Here is a 17,828-nt window from a genome sequence, read left to right as displayed (position 1 = left end):
GGCTGGTGTGTGTGTGTCTCCCTCATCTGTCCCCCCATCCTCCAGAAGATGAGGCGTGTCTCTCATTGGCTCCCAGATCTTGCTTTTCAATTGGGTGCTTTTAAAAATACACATCACGTGGCTACGCCTTTGTGCCCCTCCCCGCGGACTTCCGCTCTTGCTCAGTGTGCGCGCGAGGAATTGTTCCTCAGCTTTTTGTAGAAAATCATAAAACCATCAACCGGATCTGATAAACAAATAAATAAAAGGGCTGAGGTGGATAATATTTATGTGCGCGTACAGACGGAGAATGAGGTGTGTGCGGGGGGGAGGGGGTAACGGTCATTTCCTGCGCACGCGCCGTTCGCTTCTTCCATAACCGGCGGTTGTGAGGCGGGGCGTGAGTGGAGATGTGACAGGACTAGCGTCGCATGTGGAGCGGGGCGGGGCCGCGCCTGCGCAAGAGCAGCCGTGGTGCGAGACCGCGCGCAGGCGCCCTGAACGGCTTCGTGCAGTCCGGCGGCTCCCGAGTAGGAGGCGGTGGCGGCATCTGAGGCGCGGCCTAGTCTGTGAGGCGCGTTTTCTACCTCGTCAGCCTGGGCTCCGGCAACAACATGAGTATTGGCGGCTCGGATCGGAACGAGGAGTTCTACCAGCAGCTGCGGCTTCAGGAGCTGTATGGCAAGAAGGATGAGGAAGGGGGCGAGGACCCTTTCACGTACACGGACCCGGCGGACGGGACGCAGTACGAGTGGGATCGCGACAAGAGGGCCTGGTTCCCGAAGGTGAGGGGCGGGGCCTGCTCCCGTCATGGCACGGACAGGGAAAGACGCCGCCGCTGTTTCTTTGCTTCTAATTTCATTACGTTTGTATGCCGACTTTCATCCAAAGATCTCAAGGCGGTTCACAGCACAAAAACACAAAATACATAATATAAAAGCAAGAACCGGAGCAAAGTATGGCTTAGCCTTGCTCTCGTTTGTTGCTGCTATTTATACAGTGGCTACAATGTTCTGAGTGCAGGTTAATAATGATCATGGTAATAATAATAGTAACATTGGTGGCCCGGCTTTGGATGGGGCCTTTTCCAGGCTGGCCCAAAGGAGGTGATGGAACCAATGGTAGCTCGCTGTGACTTGTTTGGAAAACACTTTGAGCATAAAATTGCTTGCATCCACCAAGACTTTGACTCTGCTGTTACAGTAGATGTATCTCATGGGGTGTCCAGAGCACAGTCTAGTCCTGGTGTTGTTGGATGAGTTTCAGTTGGCTTGAGGATGTGGACAAGGTGCGCTGGTCAGTCAGGGCAACAACTTACACTCTGGAGTCTAGACCCTTGCCCCTCTTGGCTGATAAAAACCAGCAGGGAGGGAACAGCTGGGCCAGGGTGGTGATCAATGCCTCTTTAAGAGAGGGGGTGGTCCCTGCCTGTTTGAAAGAAGCAGTGGTAAAACCACTCCTTAAGAAACCTTCCCTGAATTCAGAAAACCTAACTAACTATTGGCCAGTTGCTAACCTTCCTTTCCTGGGCAAAGTTCTAGGGTGAGTAGTCACGGACCAGATCTAGGCGCTTTTGGAAGAAACTGATTTTTCTGGATCAATTTCAATCGGGGTTTAGGCCTGGTTTTGGCACAGAAACTGCTTTGGTCACCCTGTATGATTTCTATCAAGAGAGAGAGAAGGGATACATGTCCCTGTTAATTGTTTTCGACCTCTCAGCGGCTTTTGATACCATTGACCATGGTATCCTTCTGGAGCGACTCTCCAAACTAGGGGTGAGTGGCACCACTTTGTGGTGGTTCTAATCCTACTTGGATGGCCGTTCCCAGAGGGTGCTACTTGGGGAATGCTTTTCAACCCCGTGGAACCTTCAGTGTGGCGTTCCACAGAGCTCAATCCTAACCTCCATGTTGTTTAACATCTGCATGAAACCACTGGGTGGGGTTATCCAGAGGTTTGGAGTATTTTTTTGTCAGCAGTATGCTGATGACACTCGGCTCTATTTCTCCTTTACATCTGCAGGTGAGGCAGTGGAAGTGCTGGACCAGTGTCTTGCCTTGGTAATGGATTGGATGAGAGCCAACAAACTAAAGCTCAATCTAGATAAGACTAAGGCACTGTTAGTGGGTGGTTCCCCAGACCACATGACTGGGACATCGCCTGCTATTGATGGGGTTACACTTCCTCTCAAGGAGCAGATTCGCAGCTTGGGGGTACTCTTTCATCCTTTGATGTTGCTGGAGGCTCAGGTGGCCTCAGTGGTCCAGAGTGCCTTCCATCAGCTTCAGCTGTTGTCTATGCTCTGGTAACTTCAAGGTTAGATTATTGCAATGTGTTATACGTAGGGCTGCCTCAGAAACTTCATCTAGTGCAGAATTCAGCAGCCAGGTTGCTCAGAGCAAGACAGTTTGAACATATTACACCAATCCTGGTCCGATTGCACTGGCTACCAATTAGTTTCCAGGCCCAATACAAAGTGTTGGTTTTGACCTATAAAGCTTTAAACAGTTCAGGACCACAATACCTCAAGGACCACCTCTTCCATATGAACCTACCCAGACTCTCAGATCATCTTCTGAGGCCCTCCTTCGTGTGCCTCCTCTTTGAGAGGACTGGAGGGTGGAAGGAGTAGAATGGGGCCTTTTCTGCAGTGACTCCCTGTCTGTGGAATGCTTTCCCCAGGGAAGTTCGCCTGGCACTTTCATTATACACCTTTAGGTGCCAGGCAAAAATGTTCCTTTTTAACCTTTCATTGAGCGGATTGACATCCGACATCCTGTACTCTTTTAAAATGTGGCTCTTTTTTGGGGGGGGTGTTATTGGGTCATTGTTTATTTTGATTTTATATATTGTAATCTTTTCTGTGAACTGCCCTGAGACCTCTGGGTATAGGGCAGTATATAAATTTAATAAACAAATAAAATAAACAGCCCAGCAACATCTGCAGAGCCAAAGCCCACCCCCCGCAGCCCCAGGTCCACTTAGAGCTAGGGTACAGTTAAGGAATCATAATCATAATACAAATAATTGGTGTTAATGTTAGCCAAGCTATTTGCTTTGGGGGTGTTCTTAATATTCTCTGAATTGGACTGGTAGTTTTTGCTCTGGTGTGTTTTGCAGTGCAGCAATTCCTCCCTCCCAGGAAATCAAATTGGAGATCTATGTCTTTTACTCTTATTTCATGTGGAAAAATTCCATGTATGCCTGGTCCCCACATTGGCAGAGTTAATTAATGTTTATATGCAAATTTACTTTGGAGTGGCCTTTGTCTGTTTTGTTTTTTAGTATGTGGATTATAAAGCTTACTTTGAAGAAGAAAAACACTATTTCAAAAAGGTCTTGATTTGCAATCTATTGACAGCAGTACAGTAATTTCCCTCACAGCTTTGTTGCCACGGCAGCCACTGTGGAGAATTATCTTAATGTTTTAGATTGACATGTGCCCTGTGGATGCGAGCTGAATCAGTGATGTAAAATATTTTCAAAGTTTGTTTTGATGCCATGTAGCTAATAATAATAATTTTATTATTTGTATCCCACCCATCTGACTGTACATGCATTTGTCTTTGAAGACAACACTTTGTGTTTCGTAATTGATTTTAGAATTTTCAGTGAAATTTGTAAAGAAGAAAGTAATAATAATAATAATAATAATAATAATAATAATAATAATAATAATAATAGGAAAGGAATAGGAATATAAGAAGAACCTGCTGCATCAGGCCAATGACCCTTATAAATCCAGCATCCTGTTCCCACAGTGCCCAACCGGATGCCCCAGTGGGAAACCCTCAAGTGGGGCCCCAGCACAGCAGCCCTCTCATCTCCTACTGTGGTTTCCATCAACTGGGTATTGAGAAGCCTTGCTGCCTCCCAACTGTGGTGGCAGAGTATATCCATTGTCGCTAGTGGACATAATGATAGCATTACTGTCCACAAATCCTCTTTTAAAGCCTGTTCCATAAAGTGAGTTCCATAGTTTTAAGGAAGTGCTGTGTGAAGATTTTATCGGTCCTGAATTTTCCAAGAGGAAGGCGGGTGAGTAAAGCTCTTGGGGCTCTCCTACTATGCGTATTAATATGAGTACAATAGTGTAACTCTAAAGTATCTCCTAAAAAGATCAACATTAACAAATGAAAATAAATAGGGGAAATACTTTATAATGTTCATTTGATAAAGTAACCTATAAGGAAACACTATTGCATTATGCTAGGGGTGGCTAATCTGTGGGCTTCCAGATGGTAACTGAATTTTAATTCCCATCAACACCAAGTAGCATGGCCAGTGCTCAGGGATAAGGAGAACACGAGTCCAGCAGCATCTGGAAGGCAACAAGTTAGGCACCTCTGTATTAAACAATGCCATACCCTTTTGAATTTTGTAAGGGGTTGTCCTTATAAGTTTTATAAATAGATAAAATTATAGTGAAAAAAATGCTACAAAGAACAGTTTAGAAGGAATAAAAAGATGGCATTGCATCAATGTCATATTGTGTTTCAGATACGATGAAGTACCTGCAAAGAATTGCACAGGTCAGACATAATTTCTCTTCCACCCCCCTTCCCCATTTCCAGTTTCTTGGGAGAGAAACTGTTCTTCACTTTATACTTGTGCTCCTTTGCTCAGCCAAAAGTTGGGTGGGGAGCTCATCATCCTTGTCCACACTTGCCACAGTGAACAGGCCTGTAGATCCCTTCTTAGGGTAGTTCACTGTTACATTGGAAAGTTAAAAACAACATATAGTAAAAAAAAGGTAAAGAGCTCTTTCCCCTTCTTAACACCAAGCAGTAGTCTAGGTGAAGAGATTTTTTATTTATCCAGACTTTCTAGCTGTTTTTTGAAATCCTGGCTGTACATTATTTTATGCTGCCTCCATGCAAGGAAGTTGCTTACTTTTAAAAAAACCTGTTATTGTACAGGGTAAGCCCTTTAAAAGAGGTCCCATGGATACAGAGTACACATGTTCCATGGGGCCTCTTTTCAAAGACTCATCCTGTATAAAGCACATTCAATATTTTTCTGTTTGCTGCCTCTGGAATGCTTATTAATAGGTTGTCAAAAGTTGTTCATTCAGGATAAATATAAATCATTAGGGACTTAATATCTTAGATATGCAAAGCTGCTGTGGTTCACAAAATGACTTGTACTGATGTACCTATAGCAGCATCCTTATACCTTGTATACCAGCTGGCTGGGACTGATGGCAACTGTAGTGTGAAACAGCTGGAGAGCACCATGTCGGGGAAGGCTGTTATAAAAGATGCATGTTTGTCCTATACTGTCATTTGCAGTTCCTTATGAAGGGCCTCTGCCCCATAATTTAAAAAATAGAACATGATCATCATGATTTGTTTCAATGTTTAGATTGGTACATTTATCACATGTAGTAGCTCTGGGGAGCAGGTGGCGCTGTGATCTAAACCACTGGACCTCTTGAGCTTCCCATTTGCAAGGTCGACAGTTTGAATCCACATAACAGGGTGATCTGCCGTTGCTCTGTCGCAGCTTCTGCCAACCTAGCAGTTTGAAAGCATGCCAGTGCAAGTAGATAAATAGGTGGCATGAAGGGAAATGGCATTTCCGTGTGCTCTGACACTTGTCACAGTGTCCTGTTGCACCAGAAGCTGTTTAATCATGCTGGCCACATGACCTGGAAAAACTGTCTGCAGCCAATCACCAGCTCCCTCAGCCTGAAAGCGGAGATGAGCGCTGCATACCATAGTCAAATTCGACAGAACTTAACCATCCAAGGGTCCTTTACTTTTACCTTTACCTAGTAGCTCAGACAGAATCCCTTATCTATCTCTACTCTGAATTCTCTTTTAGGTTACTGAAGATTTCCTGGCAACATATCATGCTAACTATGGCTTCCCCACTGAAAGTTCAGATAATTCATCTGCATCTCTTACAAAGACTGAATCTAAAACTCCTAAAGATTCAAAGAATACCAAGATCCAGCAGCCAACAGATCCAAAAGCATCTCAGGCAACAGATCTTAAACAAAGAGGAGAGAAAAGAAAACCTGATGCAGGCAAGGGGCCCCGTTGTGCATGACTTAGAAGTAGTCTGCTGCTCAAGAAGAAATGTCTATTTCTGTGGAGTTGAGCATTTAACAGCTTCAGTGGCAATGTTGCATGCATCTTCATACTGAAAGATCTCATTACCATTCAGAAAGACTACTTAAATCTCTTCTGAAAGTCTAAATTTTAAAGAATCAAATGACAGGCAACTTTTAATGATTTGTGATCTTTGGTAAAGCTGCATAAATGTGAATATAGAAAGCTGCCTTAGGCCATGTCAGACTGTTTGTCTGTCTAGCCCAATAGTGTCAGCTCTGATTGGCAGCAGTTCTCTATGGTCTCATGTGAATTTCTGTGGTCTCATGTGCTGGTTTAGAACTGCAACATAACTAATCTAATCATGATCTGCTCCTTAGGATGGTTTCATGTTGAAGAACAAAGAAACACAAATGTATATGTGACAGGTAAGAAAAAAGCTCTTGGCATTTGCAGATTGCTGAAGATGCATTGGGAAGCCTTATGGTTAGGAAGACAGATGTATCTGAATATACTTTAAAAATATATTATTTTACTTTGGATTGCATAAAAGCTTCGCAGTGGAGCAAAACCTTTCTGGAAGTTGAAGAAGACAAAAATGATGGAATTTTATTCAGGATTTTAATACAGTTTAGCTGGCTGGAATATAGGGAATAAAATAAAATAAATAAAATAAAATAATAAAACAAAACAAAACAAAACAATACCACCAGGGAAATTGTAGGTGGGTAACGCTAACAACAAAATAACCTATTAAAAACTGGGTCCTGTGCTTATATTTGAGAAGCACATAACAGAAATTATTACGCAGAAGTTATTTATGCTGAAATGTGTGAATTTTTTGTCAGCCTCCTACCTTCTTCATTGTTTTTCTGCTTAACTATAATTGAGAGCCACACTTTGTCCATTTAGTGGTGATGTGGATACTACTGACTCTTAGGCAAGTGGGACCTGCAACTGCTAACAAATCCCCATTAGGCAAGTTCATTCCATCCAAGTTAGAAAGCTGTCTTATAGCAAGTCAGGCCATTGGTCCATCCAACAGAAAAATGCCTATGCTTCCCGTGGCCCTCTAGGTTTCTGAAGAGCCTTTCCAGCCCTCTCTGGGGACGCCAGGGATTGAATCTGGGACCTTCTGCATACAAAGCATGTGAATTATGACCCCTTTCTGTTGTTCAACACTTGCAAAGTGATTATAATTTTCTAAGTACTGTACGGATATTAAAAGTTAAGAAAGTTGCTGCCTGCAGGCTTACAATCTGACATATTTCTGTTGAAATGCAAAAAATATATACGTTAATGAAATGGGGAAATAAAAGGAAATTAGGCGTGGAACAGCTGTACTTTAGCAGCTGTTGAATGGGACCAGATTGATCTCTCTCTTGCTCCAGATCTCTTGGTGGGTAGCAGAAGCCAGAGTGTGTCTCTCTTCAGCTCTGCGTCCCTGATGCAGTTCTCCAGCTTACGTCAGTTGTCCATAAAACCTTTTTTGTGGCACTGAAACACGAGGACTGTGACTCCTTTCCTTCCTAGTACCCCCTCCTGCAACTTTTGCTCCCGTCCTGTCTGCTCCTGAACGTGCCAAAGCAGAGTTGATGTTTGACGTTCCAGATGCTTTCCATGGATTCATTCTGAAAGGCTCCTCTGGGTCAGGATCATCAGATTTCAACTCTGGAAAAGGGAGGGAGAGTGAGCTGTGCTTCATGACCTCCCTGAATACCGCAAGAAATACCTGCTTTCATTAAAACAATTCACTGCATGGCACATACTTTGGGATCTTCCACTGTGTTCTTAAGTCCAAAAGCCAGGAGATAATGCCAGAAAGCGTGTGAGTAGGGAAGACTAAAGGTATATTGAAGAACACCAGGAACCTTGTGATGAGTTAGAAACCTCTATTTGATTCTTCTGTAAAAATTGATTTTGTGAAGTTGGCAGGTGTATTTCTTGCATTTGTTTAAATTTATTTCCACAGGTTTGCCACCAGACATTACAAAAGATGAGTTTGTGCAGGTTATGTCAAAATGTGGTATTGTTATGCGTGATCCACAAACAGAGGAGCCTAAAATTAAACTTTACAAAGACAAAGAAGGAAATCTTAAAGGAGATGGGCTCTGCTGCTACTTAAAGGTTAGTTGTATGCTTCAGTTATACTTTCACAATGAAGCTTTCAGTCTTTCACTTGTCTCTTTGTTACTTTGAATTTTATTTTTATTTTGAGCAGTCACTGGGTCTTCAAGGTAACTTATTATGGTAATTTTTTTTGTAAGCTTTACCTCTTCACAAGCCAGACTTTGTTGTTTAGGTGGAAGGTAAGAGTCCTTCCACCTAAGTCTGAATTACCTCATCTAATTTTTTGTTTTTGTTTTTAATAATAGAGAGAATCTGTTGAATTAGCATTAAAACTATTGGATGAAAATGAAATTAGAGGCTACAAATTGCATGTGGAAGTTGCACAGTTTCAACCAAAGGGGGAGTACGATGCCAGCAAGAAGAAAAAGAAATGCAAGGACTACAAGAAGAAGCTGTCTCAACAACAAAAGTGTGTAGTCATTTCTGTAAATAAAATTGGCTTTTACATTACTGGGAGTATACAGGCTAAAACCGGAAATCTAAAAATATGTCATTCATTTAAACCAGTGAAACAAAGTTTCTAAACTGTCTGGCACACCTTGCAGTTGGCTGTTATACCTTTTATGATTTCTAAACTTCAGGATATTTTGTTGATACTGAGTGTGTTGTCGTTTAAAGCTATGTCCACGCTTATTTTTGTATTAAGTAGAGTAAGCCTGCAGCTATACATGCTTGGCAAAAAAAGAAAGAAGAATTGTAAAAATGAAAAGGGAGGTGGCTGTCTGGGGAAAAATACTTTGACAGTTGCACCTGGCCTTGCATCCATTGTGTTTTGACTATACGTGGTATTGGCTTTAGGCGCGATCTCCAGAATGTAACCTCCATGTAAGTTGAGGGCTTACTCTAGTGGTGTGACATTTTTACCACAGTTTTTTTTACAGCAGCTGCCTGATACCTTTATCTCAAAAGCTGCTCCAAATTTCACAAGGGACTAGCTTCAAACTAAATATATACTGCTGGTGCTGAGTTCAGTGGGGCTTAGCCCGAGGTAAGTGAGTATGGGATTGCAGCCTTCTTTAAATTGCCAGAAACTTAAATCAGGTGGTTTTCCAATAGTTTTTCAGATTCAGGTTGCTAGCTTCATTATGTGTTATGAAATAACTGCCGGTGCTGAGACCTTGATTTAGGAAATATCAAATTTAATGGTTTTTTCCCAACAAACTCTTATAGAAACTGAAGAGATCAGCCCCAACCCCTTACTATTGCTTCATTTCATTAGACTGCTGGATTGGAGACCGGAGAAGAAAGATGGCAGTGTTCGAATGCGGCATGAGCGTGTTATCATTATCAGGAACATGTTCCACCCAAGCGATTTTGAGGTAGGGAAGCACATCACACACACACCCCATTTTTTTAATGTAAGGCACAAAAGCTGGGAATGGCAAGTGCAGGTAGTCATGCTAGGAAAAGAATCTAAACTGAAACTGCAGCATGCCTTTTAGGACCAACTAATAATAATAATAAAAATAATAATAATAATTTTTATTTATACCCCGCCCTCCCCAGCCAAGGCCAGGCTCAGGGTGGCTAACAAGCAATAATAAAAACAAGTTGAATGAATACAACTTTAAAACAAGATTAAAATATAGCAATTAAAATATTGAAACATTAAAATATTAAAATGCAGCCTCATCACAGGAGGAGAAAGGAAAAAGAAAAAAAGAGGGGGAGGGAATCAAATTGGCTCCAAGCCAAAGGCCAGGTGGAACAACTCTGTCTTACAGGCCCTGCGGAAAGAAGTCAGATCCTGCAGGGCCCTGGTCTCATGAGGCAGAGTGTTCCACCAGGCGGAGCCAGAGTTGAAAAGGCCCTGGCTCTAGCTGAGGCTAATCTAACTTCCTTAGTGCTCGGGACCACTAGGGTGTTGCTATTTATGGACCTTGAGGCTCTCCATGGGGCATACCGGGGGAGGCGGTCCCCTAGGAACGAGGGTCCAAGGCTGTGAAAAAGATACGTGATAGGTATCTGAAGAAGTGTGCATGCACACAAAAGCTTATATTTAGAACAAACTTAGTTGGTCTCTAAGGTGCTACTGGACTATTTTTAAATCCCCCCCCAACTGTGTCAGACCAACATGGCTACCTACCTGAATTGAAAGATGTGGTTCTTTTAATTCTAAGAAAATATTGTAAAAGGGTATTTTATTTCATGTATACTTTGTTCATTTATACCACTTATTCTTTTTCACATGGGCAACACAGCAGCCCTGCTAAGATTCCATTAATGTTGACCAGGAGCATTCTGTCCTGTAAGGAAGACGTGTTTTTTTGGAGTTATGCTTTGAGCATCAGATGAATATGAAACCCAATTTCAATAGTACTCATTAAACAGTTTAGCCAGGATTGGCTTAGTGTCTCAGGATGGTATAGCCAGTATGTGGAAATTCTTGTTTCTGAAGCAATGTTGGAAAATGCTTTTAAGACGTAATCTTGTAACTGGATCTTTTTGCAGGAAGATCCTTTAGTGCTAAATGAGATAAGAGAAGATCTTCGGACAGAATGTGAAAAGTTTGGACAAGTAAAGAAAGTCATTCTATTTGACGTAGGTAATTTTACATGATCGTAGTTATTAGCTGTATGTAGCAGATACTTAAATTGTATTCAATGTTAAATATTTTGCTTTTTTTTTTTGAGAAACTGTTTTAGAAGAAGTTTAGATTAACTGCCAGATACGTTTGAAGTTTCTTGGATTTAAAATGCTTCATTTTATTAATAAATAACCCCCATCCTCCTGAGGAGCTCAGGGTGGCATTCCTCTGTCTTCTTCCTCTCCTCTTGATCCTCACAGCTATCCTGCAAGGTAGGTTAGATTGAGATATGTGGACTAAGATCACCAAGACACCATTGTGTCTGAACAGGGAACGGATTCTAGGTCTCCCAGGTATAAAATCTATTATTCCGTCTAGTACACCATACTAAACAGACAGATAGTCAGTGAAGATGGTGCCTCACAAGAATGTGTTTAAGCAGCTATAGAATTCTGATGTTGATACTGCCATTGTAAGTATATAGGCTGACAAATATTTAAGATATTTAGGAATATGGTGTGATGATAGCAATCTCGTAATGTTTTCAGAGTTTCTTTCTTTCTGGAAGTGATTCTCTGGTACCATGGTACTTTTATAGTGTTCTTGCTCTTGAAGTCCCAGTAGTCTTCTAAAATCTGTCATTATGTTTAAGCGTATAAAGGCCTAGATTGGATTTGATAGCCTCTGGCTCTCTTTTGTTTTTATAGAGGCACCCAGATGGCGTTGCTTCTGTGTCATTTAAAGAAGCAGAAGAAGGAGATGTCTGCAAACAGGCACTCAATGGGCGATGGTTTGGTGGACGTCAGCTCTCTGTGGAGACATGGGATGGTGTAACAGATTATCAGGTGTGTCTCTAACAACAACAACAACAACAACTTATTATTTATATCCTGCCCATCTGGCTGGGTTTCCCCAGCCACTCTGGGCGGCTTCCAACAAAACACTAAAATACAATAACCTATTAAACATTAAAAGCTTCCCTAAACAGGGCTTTTAGCTGTTTGAGAGATATTTGAATCTATGTTTGAATAAGATGCATTACATAGAGGCTGCTTTCAGGAATCCTACTGTAGGTTAGAAACCAACACATCCCCTCTGGCCGGCAAGCCAAGCGTGAAAGCTCTGGATCTCAGGCATTCATAATCACAACGGAGAATTGGAAATTTGAGTACTTTATATTTTCAAAGTACTTTCTCACTTTAAGTTTTGCTCTGCAGTCATGATTCCAATAAGAATTTAGGTTCCCTTCCCCCACGGGAATGAGCCCCTTTTTGAAGTGGTGCAGCAAAGCATGTCCCTTTTAACCCATAACAAAAAAAGACATCTTAAACTGAGATTAGGATGGGTACAAATATTTATTCTGTGAACCTGAGATGAAGTGTGGTATATAAATGTAATAAATAAGAGTTTTTAAAAAAATCTGGTCAGTCTTATAGGTCATACATTTTATGTGATACTCACCTGAATTTAGATCTGATATTTAAAGCATTGTATACAGAAGACATTGAAACCTAGATCTGTCTCACACTTAAATCCACTTAGGCTTTCAGCAGCCTTAAGTCTTCTTGTACTGTTCGTTCATAAGAGTTTTATGTGTGTGTGTTTTTAGTGCAGTTAATTTACTTTAGGTTTGAGGGGCATTCCTGCAATATAAATGTAATACTTAACATAGGTTTTGGTTAGGTTTCTGAAGCTTTGATTATTAAGTCACAAGCAAAAGGCTCCCCCACCCCCTTTTTGGCACAAAACATTTACATTTACTTTCATATGTGATCGCAGGTCGAGGAGACTTCAAGAGAAAGGGAAGAGAGACTGAAGGGTTGGCAGAAGTTTTTAGGTGATCCAAATACAGAAATGCCGAAAACAGCATCTGACGCAGATTCTTCGGAAACTGGTGTCCAGCTCCCAGAAGGAGTTCAGCCATCTAAAGATAATAGTGCATCTGAGGGCGGCCCAAAGGGTGAAGCAGCTGAGAGAGGAGATAATGGCGAGGGTACCAACGAAGATGTCACAGCATCCACAGACAGCAGCGTTGCAGGCAGTGACGAGGAAGCAGAGACCTAACATCTTTAACTCATTTGTAAAAGCATGTATGTAGGGTAACCTTTAGACCTCTGTTATGCTGTGCTTAGAAGCAACTGCAGGCAGCATTCAAATGAATATTTATGCATTACCCTGTTAAGATATCATCAGCGTGTTTTTGAAGTGTTTCATTAATAGCAGCATTTAATGATCATCTGCTGCTGCTGTCCAAGCTGTGTGTATGTGTCCATAAGTTGCCAAGAGCCTGCTGAACTGACCAGCTGTCTTACATTATACCTTTGCTTGTCAGTGTTCAAAGTCCATCACTGTAAGCAGGTACAGACTTGCAGTTCCTATTAACTACACAATGACCTTTAGAATTACAGAGGTATGAATGCTTTTAATTTTTTTTCTCCCAATTTCCTAAATGCCCCAATCTTTGGATGATCCAGTACTTTTTTGGATGAGCTGGCTTTCCTGATACTATGCACTTTTAAAATAACAGATCACTGAGAATACATTACAGTATTGGCACTCTGTACATGTAGCTGGGGAGTGGAAAAAATAATTATCACCCACAATTAATAAAGATAAATGTTCTGAAAGTACTCTCCTGGGATGCAAAGTTTTAGATTATTGAAGTTCCCCTTTCATTTTAATTCATTTTAAATCCTGATGAGATTAGATGACAAATAGGAAAAATGTGTAAATAACCTAACTGATCTCTGTTTTTAATTTTTTGAGGATAAATTCATATTGGAAACAAAGCGAGAGCTTGTGTGGTGGAAGTGTGATTCTTTTCTTCACCTTACTGTGTTCAATTGTAGTTTGGTTTCAGGCATTTGTCAAGGGTGATGAGCATATAGAGCCTGTTTTTTGGTATACTTGGTTTTACTACAGGAGACTACAAACAAAATTGTTTTGCGATTCCCTCTCAAAATTGTTGCTCAGATTTTAAAAGACAGATGTTTGTTTACAGATGCAAACCATTCAGAACTAGCAAACATTTGTGTTTTGGTTTTAAATGTACCTGGCTTCCAAATGTTGTATATAAAATTATTTTCCAATATCATTTTTAACAAGATCTATCAAATCAACTGCACTAAAAACCACCAAACTGTTACTGTTTTAAAGCTCAATTCAGACATATTGAGGAACCATGAACTTCTGTGATGAGAATGAGCAGCAGTGGGCGTCTTCCTTTTAATGTTTAGCATACCTGTTTTGTATTTGGGAATATGGGATTATGTTTTAAAAAAATTAAAGAGAGATTAAATTTGCATCACATTTGGACTGTTTGCTTGCTTGAACTTGCTGCCAACAGATGAAAAAGCATTTCCATATGAAAACTAGGAATTTGAATGAACAATGAGTGTTCATTCTAGTGTTGTTGGGGTTATTTTTAGATACTATCTGTACACCCAGGAACAACAACAACATTTATTTATAGACCGCCCATCTGGCTGGGTTTCCCTAGCCACTCTGGGCGACTCCCAATTGAATATTAAAAACACGATAAATACATCAAACATTAAAAACTTCCCTAAGCAGAGCTGCCTTCAGATGTTTTCTAAAAGTCAGGCAGTTGTTTATTTCTTTGACATCTGATGGGAGGGCGTTCCACAGGGCAGGCGCCACTACCAAGAAGGCCCTTTTGGACCGAGGTGGTTTAGGGCTTTAAAGGTCAGCACCAACACTTTGAATTGTGTTCGGAAACGTACTGGTAGCCAATGTAGTCTTTCAAGATGTGGTTTTGGTGGCCGCTCCCAGTCACCAGTTACCTGCCGCATTCTGGATTAGTTGTAGTTTCTGGGTCACCTTCAAAGGTTGCCCCACATAGAGCGCATTGCAGTAGTCCAAGCGGGAGATAACTAGAGCATGCACCACTCTGGCGAGACAGTCTGCAGGCAGTTGGGTCCCAGCCTGCGTACCAGATGGAGCTGGTAGAAAGCTGCCCTGGACACAGAACTGACCTGTGCCTCCATGGACAGCTATGAGTCCAAAATGACTCCCAGGCTGCGCACCTGGGCCTTCAGGGGCACAGTTACCCCATTCAGGACCAGGGAGTCCTCTATTATTATTATTATTATTATTATTATTATTATTATTATTATTATTATTATTATGATTGGAACACCCAAAGATTGGGGCATTTAGGAAATTGGGAGCATCTTGATAATAAAAATGAATGTATTGCCTAGAATGCTATTTTTATTCCAATCTATACCGATAGCGGAGCAGGACACTTCAAACAATGGCAAAAGGACATAATCTAAATTTATCTGGCAGGCGGGAAAGCCAAGGATTAAATGTAAGTTACTAATGGATGCCAAGGAAAGAGGCGGATTTTCTTGCCAGATTTAAAGTTATATTATGAGGGGCACCCTGCCTCTGCTGGCTACATTAATGGATAACGGTAAATAATTCTGATATGTTAGATCTGGAAGGTTATGATAACAGATTTGGATGGCATGCATACATTTGGTATGGAAAAACAAAAGTACATAAGGAATTCCTGAATCATGTAAGAAAATCAATTTATGCTGTATGGGGAAAATACAAAAATCTTTTAGAAGGTAAAACTCCATGGTAGTTATCACCATTGGAAGCAATATCAGTTAAAAAAACAAACATGGAAGGTGAATGGGCAACTTACAAAGAACTGATAACCAAAGTAGGAAACCAATTAAAGGTGAAAAAAATTGAGGATATAAGACATTTATTAACAGATTGGTTACAATACCACCAACGATCTGTTTAGGCTGGACAAAGGATTGGGTTTCAGTAAAGAGTTGTCAAGGATTTGTTGGGAAATAATGAAAAACTATTGTCAAAAATGTATAAACTGTTGGAATGGGAAACTAAAGATGAAGAGGTAAAAGCAGTAATGATTTATTAGGTAAAAGATGTAGGGTACAATATGCAACTTGCTGACTGGGAAAGATTATGGAGGGAGGATTTGAAGTTCACAGCATGCTGTACATTGAAAGAAAGTTATATGAAAATGATGTACCGATGGTATTTGACTCGCACAAGATCAGCGAAAATGTACGAAAACACTACCAACATATGTTGGAAGTGCAAAGAGAATGAAGGCATGTTATGCCACATGTGAATGTGCAAAAAGGCTAGAGCATTCTGGGAAATTACATACTGTATAATGAACTGAAAAAAATATTTAAGATAATATTTGTAAAAGAAAGACCCTAAAGCTTTTTTAATAGGCATTACAGGAGAAGAAATACCAGAGGACTTAAAAAGACTGTTTATGTATGCAACAACAGCTGCAAGAATGCTTTTTGCCCAGAGATGTAATGAAGAGGAAATGCCAACCAAGGAAGAGTGGAGAGTGAAGATGATGGACTGCAGAAATGGCGAAAATCACTGGGAAGATCAGACACCCAGATGATTGTAAATTTTAAAAAGAATGGTATAAAATTATAGAGTACATTAAGGAACAATGTAAAGATTTAAAGACATTAGCAGGATTGATTTAGCATTTATAATTTTTAATAGGTAAAGGATTAAATAAGGATTTAATTAAAGTTGGATATATGTAATTAAATGCGGTAAAAATTAAAAAGTGTATCTGTGGAAAACTGGGGGCGGGGGAGGGAAGTCCAGGGGTTCAGCGAATACCACAATTGTATAAATATTGTTAAATTTAAGTTTGAATGAGGAAAAACTGAAAATAATTTTTTTAAAGGAAAGGTCATTCAGATTGAAATATTTTTTTGTGTAAGTTTAGTTGTACTAGACTTTATTAACTGACTAGTGTGATAGTTAATTTTAAATAAAATATTTCTGGAATTGAAATGGCTACCCTGTTATGAGAATACAGATTCTGTGACTCAAGTTTGTGTGTTTTCGATATAGCACAAATTTACCTTACAATGAACCGTTCATTGTTTCAGGTTTGGTCAACGGGCAGAATAAAATCGTTGCAATTCTGATGCAGTATTTCCAACCTAAAATCTCCTGTGGCTAACCGTGGCCTTCTCTGAGGGTGGTCAGCCTCAGAACCAGGTGTATAACCCTAGCAGAGGGGCTTCTGGGCAGGATCAGCCAACCTGCCCAGATACCCAGTCTGCTCACTCCACCTAGAGCAGCGTGAAAGGGACTATCTCTACACGCCCAAGAAGGTGGTGGTATTATTTACTGATATCATGCGCTAGGTATACATAATGCCTTACAGCAGAAGAGGGGAACTTTTGTCCTACAGGCCAGTCTTACCCCACCAATGGTCCAATTTGGCCCATGAGGTCATTTCCCTCAAATCACACCCAACTTGCAAATCAGATGGCATAACTTTAGGGTTTAATCCTCCATTAATTCAGGGAACAGGATTGCACAGGCAAGGCATCATCAGCTGATGAGTATGGATTAAAGCCCTTGGCAAAAGCTCTGGTTGAAGCAGCCTGCCCATTGTTAAGGCACTGGGCAGTGGTGGCAGGTTAAGGCTTACATAAGGGTTACATACTGTAGGCCAGAAGTGCCTGGAAAGTAGAGCAGGATCTATGGGAAGCTCTCAGAGCAGAGATCCTGCAGTAGATGGCAAGGGTTTCTGACTCTCACTTGTCTTAACAAAAGTAGCAACAACTGACTTACCTAATTAGGCTGTAAAAATGAAAAACAATAATCAGGAATGCATTTTCGTGTGAGCTCAGCTCAGTTCTGGTGCTGAAAACGAACGGCCAGGCTTCAGAATGTGCCCAGAAGCAACCTGCCCTTTAATTCTAACTTCATGTCTCTTGAACCTAGCTTTGGGTGGATGTTCTTGTAGTGAAAAATAAAGTTGATCCAAACAAGCCTGAAGTCTACCCTCCCGTGACACAGGCAGCATTGATAGGCTCTAATTAGACAGCTGGGAGAGGTGGAGCACCTCAGGGCTTGGAGTGGGAGACAAATGCTGGCCTCCAGCTCTTTTCATCTGGCCCCCAGGGCTCTTGCCAGGCCATACTTCACACCGGCCCTCCTTTGCAAACTCCCTTGAGCATTTGTGCCTGGTTGGAACATGTTGTTGAGATCTAATAATGCTTGCTGGCCTGGATAGATAGAAGATATTGAAACCAGTCCTCTGCACAAAGGTAGAATTAAACATTTGTTGGAAGGCC

The 17,828-nt window shown here is 41.1% G+C and overlaps 1 protein-coding gene across 2 annotated transcripts; it reads left to right on the top strand.

The window, feature by feature from the left end:
• Positions 1–469: 469 nt before the first annotated feature.
• HTATSF1 (HIV-1 Tat specific factor 1) lies at positions 470–14,001 on the top strand. 2 transcript variants are annotated; one of them, XM_081897063.1, is made up of 9 exons: positions 470–764; positions 5,806–6,010; positions 6,416–6,463; positions 8,008–8,162; positions 8,411–8,574; positions 9,385–9,484; positions 10,617–10,706; positions 11,400–11,537; positions 12,472–14,001. In XM_081897063.1, the coding sequence occupies exons 1-9, from the start codon at positions 594–596 to the stop codon at positions 12,754–12,756; spliced, it is 1,356 nt and encodes a 451-aa protein (XP_081753189.1). In that variant the 5' UTR covers positions 470–593; the 3' UTR covers positions 12,757–14,001. The 2 variants fall into 2 exon arrangements, with proteins under 2 accessions (XP_081753189.1, XP_081753190.1); XM_081897064.1 differs by lacking the exon at positions 6,416–6,463 and having other exon boundaries at positions 471–764.
• The last annotated feature ends 3,827 nt before the right edge of the window (positions 14,002–17,828 follow it).

The sequence above is a fragment of the Podarcis melisellensis genome (genome assembly GCF_964234715.1).
Source record: "Podarcis melisellensis genome assembly, chromosome: Z".
Lineage (NCBI taxonomy): Eukaryota > Metazoa > Chordata > Lepidosauria > Squamata > Lacertidae > Podarcis > Podarcis melisellensis.
Note: the sequence above shows the minus strand (reverse complement) of the source record. Positions and strands in the feature narration are given on the sequence as shown.

Excerpts from the sequence above, each read along its gene's own strand:
- HTATSF1 (XM_081897063.1), top strand. The coding sequence starts at position 594 with ATGAGTATTGGCGGCTCGGATCGGAACGAGGAGTTCTACCAGCAGCTG. Across the intron at positions 8,575-9,384 it reads AAGCTGTCTCAACAACAAAA|ACTGCTGGATTGGAGACCGG; the intron begins GTGTGTAGTCAT and ends TCATTTCATTAG. Across the intron at positions 10,707-11,399 it reads AGAAAGTCATTCTATTTGAC|AGGCACCCAGATGGCGTTGC; the intron begins GTAGGTAATTTT and ends TTGTTTTTATAG.